General features: G+C 46.5%; 1 protein-coding gene across 1 annotated transcript in view; it reads right to left on the bottom strand.

Annotated features, from left to right (window-relative positions):
* Nucleotides 1–394: 394 nt before the first annotated feature.
* The window catches only part of NUP43 (nucleoporin 43), a 118,912-nt gene continuing 102,841 nt past the window's right edge, over nucleotides 395–16,465 (bottom strand). The window contains exon 8 of the mRNA XM_069235306.1: nucleotides 395–931. Within this exon, the coding sequence (XP_069091407.1) occupies nucleotides 702–931 (230 nt within the window). The 3' untranslated portion in view covers nucleotides 395–701. The remainder of the gene's footprint in view (nucleotides 932–16,465) is intronic.

The following is a 16,465-nucleotide window of genomic DNA, read 5'->3' as shown; positions in this document are numbered from 1 at the left end:
TGCACTTAAAAAATGTTGGAATACTATGTGCTCAGTTCCTTCCAGGGTAATCCACAAACCCTGGGTACATTTAAAATCCTCAACAAGTGGGAGAAGAAAGCTGCAAATCTGACCTGGATAGTTTGTGGGGAAAAGGCCTAATTGTGAGGTGCCCAAAACATCAAAAAACAGATCTCAGCACTAGGGTGAGAAAAGCCTCAACACCTAATGGGTTAAGTGAGTTTGTTTCAATTTTCAAAACCCACATTACATATTTTAACTTGGGATGGTACTGGGTCAAACTCTACCCTGGGGATTGGATTGCCTTTGGTTAACAACCAGAAACCACACTCTTAACTTATTTTTGATTATGAAGTTAACAAAACCCAATAGGAATGAAAATGCAACTATAATGGTAGGTGGGTAAATATTTACTAATCCCGCAGTAAACATGTACAGAATAGTGTAAAACACACTGTAGCACATATACGAAAAGAAGTCAAGAAATTAAAATATAAATATTTAATCTGGAAAATGTTACCCAATAATACATCTTTGATTACTTTTATTTACAGACCCAATTGTTTAATTTCCAAAAATGTGATATATATATATATATATATATTTTAAAATCCTGAATTTCTAAGTTCAAGTTTTTTTTTTAATCATATCTATAATTGGTGCAAAATAACCAAATTAGAAAACTTAAGGGCATGTACAGCTTACGAAAAAAGCTGCCTAGTAACATAAATTGCCTCTGTATCAGTCCCACATACTAAACACTGCCCTAAAACATCCAAGCTATTAACAGATAGTGACTGATTTGGCAAAAGATTGGTGATCTCAAAGCGGCTTTTGGTAGGGTCATTAATGTTCCAAGCACTGGTCGACGACTGATTAATATTGGGTTGCTGCATACTGCTCCGAGACATGTGTGTTGCATTCCTTCCACCTGCAAATAACCAAAAGGAAATGTATTAATATTGAGTTTATTCAACACTTGGTTTCTTTATATGATGGTCTACTAGGGTGCGAAAGACAGACAAGGCTATCAAAGTGCTGTACAGCAATTACAACAATACACGAAAGATACAAATCTTGCTTTTAAGTTTGTTTTTTTCAAATTCTGTTTATAGTAAAGAAAGCAAATGTTCAATGGTAACGGGAAAGTCACTTCACAATGCAAGTCTCGTTGGTCGTTTGTTGAGGTCATTTTGAACAACTGTGCATTTCAATGATGACACTCATACCACAGAGACGTACTCCACTTCAATGTTACAACTACTATGCTCTACTTTCGATTTATTCCACAGGAAAATGTTCGAGAGCCTGCATTAGATGGAAAAAAAAAACTTTCTTGAAAGAATACTTAGCAACTGTCGGTCAAAGTTCTGCGAGATGCTGTTACTGCAAAGACAGTTGTGTTGCGACAGCTTCTGTGACCTTTACCGCAATTTATGTGATTGATATGACAAGGGTTACTCACAAGGGAGATCATACCAAAGAGTCCTGGGTATACCTTTAAATAATCATTCTTGAAAACATATCGGAATTGAATACTTTAATCAAATTTGTTCTATGGAAGTGAAACAAAACTACAACTCCCTGCATAGTTCTAGTTGCTGAATTAAAACTAGAAAAGAAAACTACAAACTATAAAGATCTGTTGTTGAACTACCAACAGAGTGCGTTCTACCCAACGGTGCTTACGTGCACTTTCAGTATTTCAACGAAGCAAATTTGGCATATGTTCTAAATGAGCAAGTTAGTTACCTCTGCTAATGTTTTTGGTGGATGCTGTAACTGCAGATTCCTTACCTTACAACGCTGTGCAGGGTCCAGCCTGGATCCAGAAACTCCCAGTAATGCTTTTTTGCACCACTAGGTGGCACAATGCAGTTCCAGGATGGCTCCATACAGCCCCAGAAGTGACGGAGTGGAGTTGCATATAAGCGCCACCCATGCGCACCGTTGTCAATTTATTGCTTGGCTCTGTTCCACATCTCCAGATGCGGAGCTAAAACAATTGTTGGTATCTGTGCCAATTCCCAACATGGGACCTTTTTAGATGTTAAAAAGAGTCCACTCCACAGAATAGGAGGTGGGAAGACAGTGAGGAATCTGCGGTTAAATGGCATATCCACCAAAAGAAGCCTGACTACAGATAGATGTAGCCATCAGAAGAAAAAGTTACCTAACAGTAGATTCCTCACCTTAGAATAGGTGCCTTAGCAGTACCTCCTCGTGGGGGGTGGGTGGGGGTTGTGGAGTGAATTCAGACCATAATAAGCCCTTCAGGACAGAGTGTACTTCCTCCTGGACCTGGTCATTTAGGCAGTAGTGTTTCATGAACATATGCAGTGACGCCCACAAAGCAGCGTGACAGATGTAAGACATGCATTCCTTGTGCCAACACAGTGGTTGCAGTCTTGGCCCCAGTGGAATGGGCTCTCAGACCTTCAGAGGTTGATTCTTAGCCAATGTATAGCAGATCTTAATGTATTGAGCTATCCACCTTGACAGTCTTCTTCTGCACGCTTTTGCTTTCTTCGCCCCAGAGAACACAACGAAAAGGCATTCATCCGCTCAATAGTCCTTGATATGATTAATGGAAAATCTTAAAGCTTTTGGGATCCAGCCGATTAATCCTTTACTCCTCTTTCGAGAAGTGAGCAGGGGCAAAGAAAGCCAGTACAGTGATGAATTTCTTAAAAGGAACTGACAAATTCAGGTAAGAAGGCTACTGAAGCCCTCAGCACCAGTTTGTCCTGAAAAAGGGTGGTGTAGAGGAATTGCACCAACAGTACCTGAAGTACACACATCCAACAAGCAGCTGTCTCAGAGAGTGTACACATGAGAAAAGGAAGGAGGTCTGTCATAGCAGGCACAACTCCGAAGCTGATTGGCTACAACATAATTCACTGGATTGACCAGAGTTTACACCTGGATGTTAGCCACAGTAATATGTGCATCAAAGGGCTTATCCCAGGCCCCCAGCTCTAATCTTTATGATGTGGTTATCAGCCCCATATCCCTTCCTGAGATGTGTCCAGGCCACTTCCATATGATATATCACTGAATCAAAGAGCCATCGTTTGAGATGTAAAGGGAATCTCTTCCTTCCTTCACTTGAGTCCTCACACAGCTCACAGAAATGCAGCAATACACAATCTGCCTGGGGGGAAACCCAGGGTCCTCTATACAATGTACCACTGACCAGCAACCTTTGACCCTGCTTGCAGGTAGGTCACTCCCCGCTCTGCCTTCCGCGCCACCTCCTTTCCTGTCCCCCTCTTTGCTTTTTTCCCCGCCGCTGCGTCCCCTGCGGCCCCTCCCGTCTCCCCCCTCCTTTCTCACTGCTCCATTGTCCTTTTTCCCTGCCGCTGCGTCCCCTGCAGCCCCTCCCGCGTTCTCCTCCTTTCTCACCGCTCCTTTGTCCATTTTCCCTGCCGCTGCGTCCCCTCCCGCCTCCCCCCTCCCCCTTCCTTTCTCACCGCTCCTTTGTCCATTTTCCCTGCCGCTGCGGCCCCTCCCCCTCCTTTCTCACCACTCCTTTGTCCATTTTCCGGCTGCTGCGTCCCCTCCCGCCTCCCTCCTCCTTTCTCACTGCTCCATTGTCCATTTTCCCACCGCTGCGTCCCCTGCGGCCCCTCCCACCTCCCCCTCCTTTCTCACCGCTCCTTTGTCCATTTTTCCTGCCGCTGCGTCCCCTGCGGCCCCTCCCGCCTCCCCCTCCTTTCTCACCGCTCCTTTGTCCATTTTCCCGCCGCTGCGTCCCCTCTCGCCTCCTTTCTCACCGCTCCATTGTCCATTTTCCCTGCCGCTGCGGCCCCTCCCGCCTCCCCCTCCTTTCTCACCGCTCCATTGTCCATTTTCCCTGCCGCTGCGTCCCCTCCCGCCTCCCCCCTCCTTTCTCACCGCTCCATTCTACATTTTTCCCTGCCGCTGCGTCCCCTGCGGCCCCTCCCCCTCCTTACCACCGCCTCTAGTTCAAATTTCACGCCGCTGCTTCCCCTGCGGCCCCACCCCCCAGCCCTCTCATTGGACAGGCCCTCCCGCCTCCCAGCTGCCACTCCCACCCTCCCCTCCTCTTACGGCAGACGCGGCAGCGCCATTGGCGCGCCGAAGGCAAGCCCGTCTGCACCTGGACCGCGCCCAGCGCCAGAACCCCTGGTCCTCTCAGACACACCTACTCCCCCCTCACCCTCCACTCTCTCAACTCAGGCCCCCGCCACACATCTAGCCCCACACACACTCATGGCCCCTTCACCTGCTACACCTGCCACTTCTCCTGCTCATCATCCCTCACACCAAACACCAACCATAGCGACCCCACCTTCGACAAACACAACACCCCAACACAAGACTCACCCACCCTGCCCCCACCAACAAACCCCGCAGCACACCAGCCCACAACCAGAACACACCCCGCAACAACACCCTCACGCACCACACCAACGCCACCCACCACAACCACCTTAACTGCCTGCTCCTCAACATCTGCTCCCTTCACAAACATGCCATAGAACTCTGGGACCTCATCACATCACACTCACCTGACATCGCCTTCCTCACGGAAACCTGGACCAACCCCTCCTCAGAACCCGACATAGCCATAGCCACCCCCAAGGGATACAAACTCCAACACAAAGACCGCCTCAACAGGCCAGGCGATCCTACACAGAGCCACCATCAAAGTCACCACCAGCTCCCAAGACACTATCGACAACACTGAACACATGCACTTCCTAATCCACATTAACAACTCCACCCTCAGAGGTACACTAATCTACAGACCACCCGGACCACGCCCCGCCTTCTGCAACACCATCGCCGACAGCATCAGCTCGCACGCCCTCACCTCAACAGACTAAATCATCCTCGGTGATTTCAACTTTCACTTAGAAAACCCACAAGACCACAACACTACCTCCCTCAGACAACCTCACCAACCTCGGACTCAAACAACTGGTCACCGCACCCACCCACTCTGCAAGACACACGCTCAACGCAATTTTCACCTCAAGCCAACACATAGCCTACACCCACACCACCGAACTCCTCTGGACTGACCACCGCTCCGTCCACTTCTCCTTCACTAAACCCCCCCACACACTACCATCAACACACCACACCCTACCGCATGTGGGGCAAGATCCCCACAGAAAGACTAAACTCCCAACTGGCCCATAACCCCCTCCCCTCCCCCCCCCCACCGACCCCAACACAGGAGCACACAACCTCTCCAAATGGATCACTACCTGCGCAGACACACTAGCCCCCCACAGAAAACACCTCGCCACCTGCAACATCAAGAACGCCCCATGGTTCACCCCCGAACTCCAAGCGCAAATGCCACCAAGCTGAGAAAATATGGAGACTAGAACAATCCACAACCAACTTCTCCACCCTCAAAACCACCATTCGCACCCATCACCAACTCATACGCACCGCCACTACAAGACACGCCTTGACAACAACTCTCAAAAACAGCAAAGAACTCTTCACCATCATCAATGAACTTGCCAAACCCAAAGCCAGCAACATAGGCCCCACACACACACACACAGCCCCTATGTGACGCCCTTTCCAACCACTTCATCCACAAAATCCTGGACATCCACAACAGCTTCATGCCACACACACCCATCACACATACCCCTCACTCACCCAACCCTACCCCCACTCAGGACCCCCCCCACCACACTCTCCACATGGACCCCCACCACGCACGAAGAAACCGAAAAAACCATGATCTCCATCCACTCCGGTTCCCCCTCTGACCCCTGCCCACACCGCATCTACAACAAAGCTAGCCCTACCATCTCCCCCATACTCTACAACATAATCAACTCCTCTTTCGACTCCGCCACCTACCCAGACCCCTGGAAGCACGCGGAAATCACCGCCCTCCTAAAAAAAAAAAAAAAAAAAAGCCGACCCAGAGATCCTCTCCAACTACCGCCCCATCTCCCTCCTCCCTTTCCCTGCCAAGGTTGCAGAGAAATTAGCTATTCCACTTCCTCGAAGCAAACAACACTCTTGACCCCTCACAATCTGGGTTCCGCAAGAACCACAGCACAGAAACCGCCCTCATGGCATGCACGGATGATATCAAGACCAAAGTCGACAAAGGCGAGACCGTCGCACTCATCCTCCTAGACCTTTCCGCAGCCTTTGACACCATCTGCCACCACACACTCCGCACACGCCTCCACAACATAGGAATTCGCCACAAAGCCTTGGACTGGCTCACCTCCTTCCTTACCAACCGGACCCAGAGAGTCTGCCTTCCACTCTTCCACTCCAACACTACCAAGATCACATGCGGAGTCCCCCAAGGGTCCTCCCTCAGCCCCACACTCTTCAACATCTACATGATCCCCCTAGCTAACATCCTCCGAGCACACGTAATCACTATCCTCTCCGATGCAGATGACACCCAACTCATCCTCTCCCTCACCTGCAACCCCACCCCCGCCAAAACCAACCAAGACGCCGCTCTCCTCGACACCGCCAACTGGATGACCACTAACCACCTCAAGCTCAACTCAAACAAAACCGAGATCATCATCTTCAGCCCCAACAAAACCACATGGGACGACTCCTGGTGGCACACCGCCCTAGGCCTGCACCCACCCCTGCAAACCACGCACGCAACCTCTGCATCATTCTCGACCCCTACCTCCCAATGACACAGCAAATCAATGCTCTAACCTCCTCCTGCTTCCACACACTCCGCACTCAATCCTTCAAATGGATTCCCCCAGAAACCAGAAAGTCATTCACCCACGCACTCATCGGCAGCAGACTGGACTACGGTAACACCATCTACGCCGGCACCACACTCAAACGCAAACTTCAGAGAATCCAGAACACAGCCGCTCGCCTCGTCCTTGGCTCGCCTCGTCCCCGCCACGAACGAATCTCACCACACCTCAAATCCCTTCACTGGCTCCCCACAGACAAGAGAATCACATTCAAGATCCTCATCCACGCACACAAATCCCTCCACAACACCGGCCCAACCTACCTCAACGAAAGAGTTAACTTTCACACTCCCACACGCAACCTCCGATCAGCCGACCTTGCCCTAGCCACAGTCCCCGCATCCAGCACACCACCACAGGAGGCAGGTCTTTCTCCTAACCTTGCCCCCAAAACCTGGAACACCCTCCCCACCGACCTCCGCAAAACCAAGGACCTACTGGTCTTCAGAAAGAAGCTCGAGACATGGTTGTTTGATCAGTGATCCTAACCCCCCCCCCCTCCCCTGGGTTTCCCCTCCCCTAGCGCCTTGAGACCCTCACGGGTGAGTAGCGCGCTCTACAAATTTTTTTGATTGATTGACCATTGTAGGCACATTTACTCAGTATAGATTCATAGAACATTTTCTATTTAGTACTATAAGCACACTCAATCTGTGTTCACTGTTCAGCTCTAATGTTTTTATCTTTAAACAGGGTGTGCTCTTTCAAAACATACAAACTCAAGTAATGTATTCTTCTCAGACTCACCTACAGCCAGAATGTATACTAACCACACATACTGATCCAGCCTTGTACTGTACTCTTCCCAGGCTCACTAGTCCTGAGCTATGAAGCACTCTACATTAACCGGATGTAGCCTGAGTTAAGCACACAGCAGCGGAACATTTGAAAAGGTGATTGAGCTTGCAGGCCTCACTCCAGTGAGGCAGGGTTTAAAAGTCCTGCTAACTACTACTGAATACTACACAGTATTCTGGCATGACTGCGCTCATGCTGCTTAACTCCCAGTAAAGGTGCTAGCCTTCCCCCAACATTGAGGGTAACACTTTAGGAGCCCCTTCTAGTCCCACAAGGCCGTTAGCCAGGCCTATGTCATGGCACAAACGCACAATTCATGTTCACCCATGAAGAGGAAAAAACACAAACCGAAAAAACAAACAAATCCGGATTAGGGATCCAGGCAACAGTACAGTTGGGCACTCCGGGCCAGGGTACACGTCCTTTACCATGCACAGAACTTTTCTATCTCAACATCTTTAATAGTGCCCAATGCAAGACCTTGCTGGGCCAAAAGACAAAACTAACTGTATAACATTCAACAGTTTGGCTTGTAAAGGATCAGTCTTGTGGACTCTGCACCTGGCCACAAATTTGTCTCAGTAATCCGTGTAAATGGATTTCGTGGAAAGTCACCTGGCTGCGAGGATGATGTCTACCACTTTGTATGACAGGTCAAATGCAGCAGATTGGCACAATACCAGGATATCCTCATGGGTGATTGTGTACTTTGCGAATACATGTAACAGGTCAATCAACATGCATGGAGGTACGGGTTGCGTAGATTACCCTGAAGTTTCGGGTACTACAATCGCCTGGCCCAATTCGAAGTGACTACGATAAATTGTGCACAGTCTTTCCTGTCCTTTTTCAGAACTAGGGCCAGGTGAGGGGAAGCACTCAGCAGTCCTGTGTTCCATTCCAGCCAGAATGCATCCCTTGGTGCAGTGGTTTGCAGCCTCTGGATTTCTGTGAACCCTTACTTAATCATTACTGGAACCAGGAACCCCCACTCAATTATTATTGGAATCTGAGGACTCCTGATGAGTGATTACTGGAAGCCGGGAACCCTGGCCCAAGCATTTTCAATGGTTTGAACAGCAAAACAATATACAGAAACCAGCACTGATCAAACAAATACACACAAATATTTTATTTAATTCACAATTATTTTTAACTTAAGTTAATTTTTTTAAGGAAGGTTGGGATTTTTCTAAAAATTCAACTGAGGACACCCATTGCTCACATTATATTCGGTTTCATGCACTTGGACTGCTCCTATGAGTCAATCTGAGGACACAAACTTAATATGTAGTGTCGAATTTCAAAATTCCTTCACATTTACAGAATGTATATGTATATAGTGTACAACAATACTTGGAAATCTGGCTTCTGCAAATACTTATCAGTAAAGTGATCTGATTGTTTTGATCCTATTAAAACATTTGTTTCCGTCACACATCTAAATTACAAAAATTTTGCTTTCAGAATTGCGGATCCATTTTTAAATAACTACTGTTCATTTACAAGCTAGTTAAGTATATTGTATCTTAGAATGCACAGCAAATGAGACAAGATAAAAACAAGATTTAAAAGTGTCATTATTGCTCGTTCACTTTCTGAATGAACAGAACAACTTCTTTGTTGCAAGTTGAGCTCTCTCACCACTACGGGTCAGTAGGCGCTAAAAATAGCTTGGCCTGATAAAATTTGACTCGCCATAGCGAGTAGGCAAGTAAATCTTATGGGACGCATACTTGTTAGGCCTCCAAAGTCCAGGAGGGTCCTAAAATCCCTTTCCTACATCTTCTTGAGAACATCTTGTAAAGTAACCAAATTACTGTAGTAACTTGTTTAGCTGCCTCAGATCTAGTATTGGTCTCCCTTGATCCTTCTTTTTGATTAGGAAGAACCTGGAATAAAAACCCTCGGTTTCTGGGTGATCTGGGGACAATTTATGGGAAAGACTTCCCAGAAGACGGTCTTTTGTTCAGATTGAATTAATACCCTTGATCCTATCTAGACTGAAGAGTTTGATTGAAACCTGCATCCCAAATTGCCGATACTGCAAAAGTCCTTTGCAGTGTCAGTGACCTTGACAAGCTTCATCTATATTTTTTACCAAAAAGAGTAAAGCCATCTGAAGGCATATTTAGGATTTTAGATCGGACATCAGTATGGAAAGCTGTAGACTTTAACCAACCTGGTCTTCTTTTTACATTATCTCCTGCAAATTGGTGAAAACCTGTGTTCGAGGCATTCACTGCTGCATCAACAATTAATTTAGCTTGCCTTCCTTTACAATAGCTCTGGCCATTTCCCTCTTATTCTCAGAAATGAGTTCTAGCAATGGAGCAATGTCATGGAACATTCTGCAATCATAACGACCTAGAATTGCCAGGGCATTTGCTGTTTTTACTGAGCTTGCTGCCACAGACCAAATTCTTCAGCCCAGATTATCAGTGTTTACTATCCTTATCTAGCGGTCTAGAGGGTGGTGCTATTGGGGTCCTGGTGCTTCTCTGAGCTGCTATGGAAATGACTGAATCCAGTTTAATATGACCAGTGAGGCAAGCTGGAGCTGAATCCAGAGCCTTATATTTTTCTCCAGACGAAGTATCACCGCTGGAACACTAGCAAAAGTCTTATTTAATTTCAAACCTTCTGACCAGACATTGCTCTTTAGAGTCATAAAGAAAGCACAGCCCATCTACTGACATCATTGGTAGGTTGAATTTCTTGGCAGTGCTTTCAATTAATTAATGATATTTAAAGAGATCATCTGTAGACTCCTGTGGAATTGGCAGGTCAACATTTCCACTTGGGACACTGAATTCCAGTCCATCATCATCTGGTCTATCACCCACTGGTGGAAGCTCATCTTCCTCCCCATCTATATCAGAAAATGCAGAACCATTAGAGTAAACATCATCCATGCACTGATCAACTTGGCACTGGGGGGGGGATAAATAGTGGTGAAAGCTGCTGAGGAGGTAATAACTTGTTGAAAGTATCTATCATCTGTTGCAATATTTATAAAAATGCCATCAGCACTTGGACCACATCTGGTTTTCTATAAAAATCTTGGTGGTTTCTGCCTCGTACCAATTCAAATACTCTGAGACTTATACTCCTGCTGGTAAACATTTGTTTTAAGACTCCTCCTCGTCCATTTCTTTCTCTCCAAAATTTGAGACATTTCTTACATCTAATTGTGTTGGGCTGTAAGCTGTCAGTGAGGCATAATCACTGCCTCTTTTTGATCTGACTACAATATTTGAGCTGGAGGTACATTTGTCACCATTAATGGTGGAGAAAAAAAAAATCTCCTGTGTTTTTGCTGACTGTATAGCTGTTAACTGATTACGTCATTGATGGTATTGTCAATTTCTTCAAGTGTGGTGGTGGTCGTCATCATTGTTGTTGATAACAGAGTTGATTTTGTTGCCTTTGAAGATGAGTCTTTCTAAAGTTTCTTGTTCACAACAGGTAGATCATCTCTATAGCACTTAAAGGCATACATATCATGTATGTTACCAGAGGAGGTGGCTGCAAGTGCTGTACCAAGTAAATCATGCTCACTAAACTGTACACGTCTCCTCCTATGTGCTGCCTTCATGGAAATATTTGGAGGGGCACTCTCCCCAGAATTCTCCTGTTAGACCTGGTATTTTTTGGCATGTTTCCCCTGTCTTTTTGCCTTCTGACCTCCTGTTTTTATGGTATGCTGGACTCCGTTTTTTGCTGGTTTATGGTCTCTGCGCCCTTTACCACTGTTGATCAGTGCTAACGTGCAAGTGATCCCTCTGTACATTGTACTGGTGATTGGTTTATCCATGAATGGCATATATGATTTACTAGTAAGTCCCTAGTAAAGTGCACTATGTGTTCCCAGGGCTTGTAAATCAAATGCTACTAATGGGCCTGCAGCACTGGTTGTGCCACCCACGAGTAGCCCTGTGAACATGTCTCAGACATGCCACTGCAGAATCTGTGTGAGCAGTTTTAAACTGCTAATTCAACCTGGCAAGTGTACCCACCTGCCAGGCCCAAGCGTTCCTTTTTACTACATGGAAGGCACTCCTAAGGTAGGCCTAAGGTAGCCCCATGGGCAGGGTGCAGTGTATTTAGAAGGTAGAACATGTACTGATGTGTATTACATGTCTTAACAGTGAAATACAGCCAAATTGGGTTTTCACTGTTGCAAGGTCCAATCTCTATCTCATAGGTTAACATGCGGGCTGCCTTTAAATAACTTAAGTGCAGTTTCCCTTTGGGAGCAGATAGAGCTAGAGTTTGGGGTCTCTGAACTCACAATTTAAAAACACATCTTTTTGTAAAGTTGGCTTTTACATTGTCTGTTTGAAAATGCCGTTTTAGAAAGTGGGCATTTTCTTGCTTAAACCATTCTGTGCCTCTGCCTGCTTGTGTATTCCACGTCTGGGTCAGACTGACAGTTTGGCTGTTTGTGAATCTCCACTAGACAGTGACACAAAGGGAGCTGGGGTGTAGCTTTCATATCCTGATGGGCCATCTGGGTTAGAGTGGAGGGAGGAGTGGCCACTTACACCTGAAAGGGCTGTGCCTGCCCTCACACAATGCAGTCTCCGACCCTCCTGGAGTGTGTCTGGGGCCAGGCCAAGGCAGGATCTGGTCAACAACAGAGACTTTCCTTTGAAGTTTGCCTACTTCAAAGGCAGAAAGGGGTATAAGTAGTGGACCCAAAACCCCAGACTTTTAGAACACTTTTGGATGAAGAGGAACCTCTGCCAAGGAGAAGAGCTGAAGAGCTGGACGAGGAGTTCTGCTCCTTTGCTGGGTTAGCCTGCAGTTGCTGCTTCTGCCTTAAAGAGGACAAAGACCGAACTTTGTTATCCGTCCTGCTTGTGAAGTTTCTCCAAGGGCTTGGAGTAGAGCTTGCCTCCTGCTCAGGGATATCAAAGACTTCAGCTTTATCTGCCTACAGCACTGGGAACTGTGTGTTTTTTGCTGCAAAAGAAGAAAAACCACTGAGATGCAGTCAACGACACCACTGCACACTGAGCCGTGCCCCACGTCGCACTGAAACCCTGGTCTCACCGACACCACCCGACAGTCACTGAGCTGCTGCTTGCACCGTGACCTGTGAGCCCCGCACTCCACATCGCCTTGCTCGCACCGCAGCCTTGGCATCCCCAAAGACGACGATCCACGCTGACACTGGAGCCACTGCTTCCACAGTGGTCTGTGGACACCGCTCCTGAGGTACACAAAGCACCGTTCCCGTCCCGCACCACAGCCCTGGTCCACCAACGCCAGCGGCATCGACTCCAGTGTCGTCAACTCCTGCGCCCGTCTGCACCCCAACCCATGGGTGCTGCACGGAGCCTGCCCCGCCGCCATGGGCTTATGGACGACAGCGCTTCAGCAACGATGCCGCCGCTGCCTGCACCGTGACCTGGAGACACCACACATTGCACTATCCCACTTCACACCGCAGCCCTGGTCTCACAGACACTGCAGGATGCCCTCACTGAGCCGCTGCCTGCACCGTTACCCGTGGGCACCGCACGTCGCATCGTCCCGCTTCGCATCGCAGCCCCAATGCCATCCACGCCAGTGCTCCTGACTGTCATCAGCCCAGAGTTTGATCTGCAATACATGTGACTTCAAGACAGCTATCAACTTCAAGGAACTGTATTTTTAAGTTAATTCTTGCAAAATTCATATCTTTATTACTGTATGTTGGGATTTTTCTCATTTTACATAAACATTAGCTATTTTTCTAAAACTGGTATGGTGTCCTTTTGTAGCGTTTTCACTGTATTACTGTAGGTTATGTGCAAATGCTTTACACATTGCTTCCGAGATGAGCCTGACTGCTCGTGCCAAGCTACCAAAGGGGTGAGCAGGGGTTATATGAGCTGAAAATCTCCCTTATCCAGAGCAGAGTGAGGGTCTCTACTTGGAAAGGGTGCAAACTGACTGCCAACCAGAGACCCCATTTCTAACACCTCCCCTGAAGAAGGGGCATCTCCTAGAAGCAGGAACATTCTATTTCATTCACCAATGAGGGTAGACTACGTGGTTGAGGGGCTGTGGAGAAAGAGCTCAGAGGGCCTGGAATGATTTGAGGGTTCACCTCTTTTGGGTATTAGTGTTTGGATAAAGTAAGCTGAGCGAACCTTAGAGACCGCTGCCTTCTCCCTCCTTCACTGGTTTATATGCTTCAAGCCTATGGCCATGTTACATTATATACTGTATATTTTACATTGTATACTGCTAACAATGTACCAGGGGGTTACTATCCTGACGACAGGAAATGGCTCAAGCATGAATATATAAAAGAGTCAATGCTGGCAAACACCTTCTTTGGGATGGGGGATCTTCTGGGAATATCAGGTTCTGTACGCATTTTGCCACTCGCTGCAAGTTCATTGCCTTCCTCCTCAAATTATGCTTTTCGTTTTTATCATTACATTATATTTTAGGAAAGCTACATGTAAGAATAGACTTATGCCTGTAACTCTAAAGGTAAACTGTCACTGCTTCGAGTTCCTTGAGTCGACTGGTATCCCAGGAAAGCCACTCGGCTCTGTGTTACAAGCACAAGGTAGCAGGACTGGCAGTCAGCTCTTCAGCTGCGCTGCTTCTGTGGGTACTGCGGGGTCTTAAAAAGCGCTGGCTGAGCCTATGAGGATGTACAAATGAAATAAGTGTAAAGCATGGATGTCCCTGACTTTGGCAGTCTGTAACAAGTGCATGGGAAATGTGCGAGTATAGAAAGGGGAGTGTTGAAGGGTGGTGGAAGCATCAGACTGTGCGCCAGGGCCTATGTCAACATAAGAGGCCAGAAATGGCAGTCTTCCATGACTGCTGCCATATCACCCTCATTGTGTCCCTTCTCGGAAGCTAAGCATGGAGGACTTTGATGAGTGCAGTCATGCTGAAACATTTTCAGAGTTGGGGTGCTGGCCAGTGACATACGCTCACTGAACATCTCAGTTATAAACAATCTAAATTCTACAAAAAAAAAAGAAAAAAAGTGTAACGAAGTAGTGAACCTGTTCACTGGGATAGTGGGGAAAAATGGGATTGTGCCAGTCCTACATTTTGAGAATACTCTTCACAAATATATGGGTTAAAAGTATGTTGGGTATTCTATTAAAAAACAGCTGTGTTGTACAACTAAACCATGAGGAACAAACACCTTTCTTGACGACCTGACTTGCTGTTGTGGCTTCCCATTTACTTGGCAAATATTTTCCTCCTTGTCCTTAGTCTCCTCGTTTGTTTGTTCATCCTTTGCCTTATTTCTTGGGGAGATGGGTGGGTTGTGTATGAATCCAGGCAATTCTTCAAGATGTAAAGCTCATCCTACAGGTTAAGTAAGCATTTCATTTTGCAGCGTTAATGTTTTCTGGGTTCACATACGGTTCACCGACTTTGTAGCAGTATCCCTGTTTACCACTGGAGGCTGGATTGAAATTAACTTGAACTGGCAAACAAGTGTTTTGAAGTACCCTCTATCCCACCTGCAACTCCTTATTAATTTGAATGTTGACAGTTTAGTGAATGTACACACAGATGAGCAATGTAGCTGCCATGCATATGTCATTTAGTGGAGCATTTGCTAGGAAAGTGAGAGTTGCTCCAGTCTATCTTGTGAAATGTGTAATAGATTGTCTCTAGAAGTATGCTTGTTTTATGTGACATGTTTAGATGACTTTTTGTCTGCGAATGATACAAAGAATTGACTTCCTATCTTAAAGTCTTGTTTTTTCATCATAATACATCACTGCTCTTTGTACATCAAGTGCGATTAGTGCCCTTTCTGCTTGAGACTTTGGGTCTTGGAAAAAACATGGTAGTTAAATTGCTTGGTTGACACGGAACTGTAATATTAACCTTGGCAAAGAGGGAGTTTCTTCGCATTATTATTCCATCTTTTTATTTGTAGATAGTAATCCTGGATATGTAATGCCTGCAGGTCGCTTAACCTGAGAAGTAATTTAATTTGGATCAAGAATGCTGTCTTTAGGGTTAAGAGCTTGTGTTCTGCCTCGTGTAGTGGTTTGAAAGGTTCCTTCATTGACCGTGTTAGGGCCAGGCTGAAGCTCTTCATTGGTGTGGGTGCCGCTCTTGGTGGGGCTATTCTTTTTGCTCCTACCAGAAACATTTTAAGTACTGGTGTGGTGAAAAAACGTCTCCCTGCAAGACCTTTGTATGTGCCACTATTGCAGCCAAGTGTACTTAAAGGGAGGCATAGGTTAGAATTTAATCCAGTAGAAGTTTTAAACATCTAATTACTGTGGTATCATGCATTCTGTTTTTTTCATTTGTCCGGCTGTTCCTTTTTGCACCACCAGATGTACCTTGTCTACTTAGCAGTTTAACGTTTTGATGTGCTCGTTTGTTGAGCCCTTTTCAGAACTTCTATTAATCTTTTTGGTAGATTAAGGTGTCCAAACTATATCCTAAGGAGCCATGCCGCTAAAACTCAGGCTGCTTGGTTCTCAGAGGCGTGCCATCCCCTTTTGCATTGAGGGGAGATTGTGGTATCTTGGTAGCCTTATTATGTTTTCTTGAGCCAACTCTACCAGGTCTGAACAGCAAGTTTGTCTTGCCCATTGTGGAGCAACAAGGATCAGTCATCGATGACAGCTTGCACTTGTTTATCACTAGCGTATGAGGGAATTAGCAGAAAGATGTAAGCAAATTTAGCTCACCAGTTTATCAACACAGCACTTACAAGGGAGTTGGTGGTATATGTCTGGAGGAAAGTCTCTGCATTTTGAGGTGCAGCGAACAAGTCCACCTCTGGTGTGCTCTTATGCCTGAAGATCCTTTGGAGTAGTTCCTACTCTTGGGACACTGTAGTCTGTCTGCTTCTAAATGTTCTACTCCTGATACATGAATGCCATTATGGTTATCCTTCTGTGTATGGTCCATCTCCCAAT

Source organism: Pleurodeles waltl, chromosome 5 (genome assembly GCF_031143425.1).
Source record: "Pleurodeles waltl isolate 20211129_DDA chromosome 5, aPleWal1.hap1.20221129, whole genome shotgun sequence".
Lineage (NCBI taxonomy): Eukaryota > Metazoa > Chordata > Amphibia > Caudata > Salamandridae > Pleurodeles > Pleurodeles waltl.
Note: the sequence above shows the minus strand (reverse complement) of the source record. Positions and strands in the feature narration are given on the sequence as shown.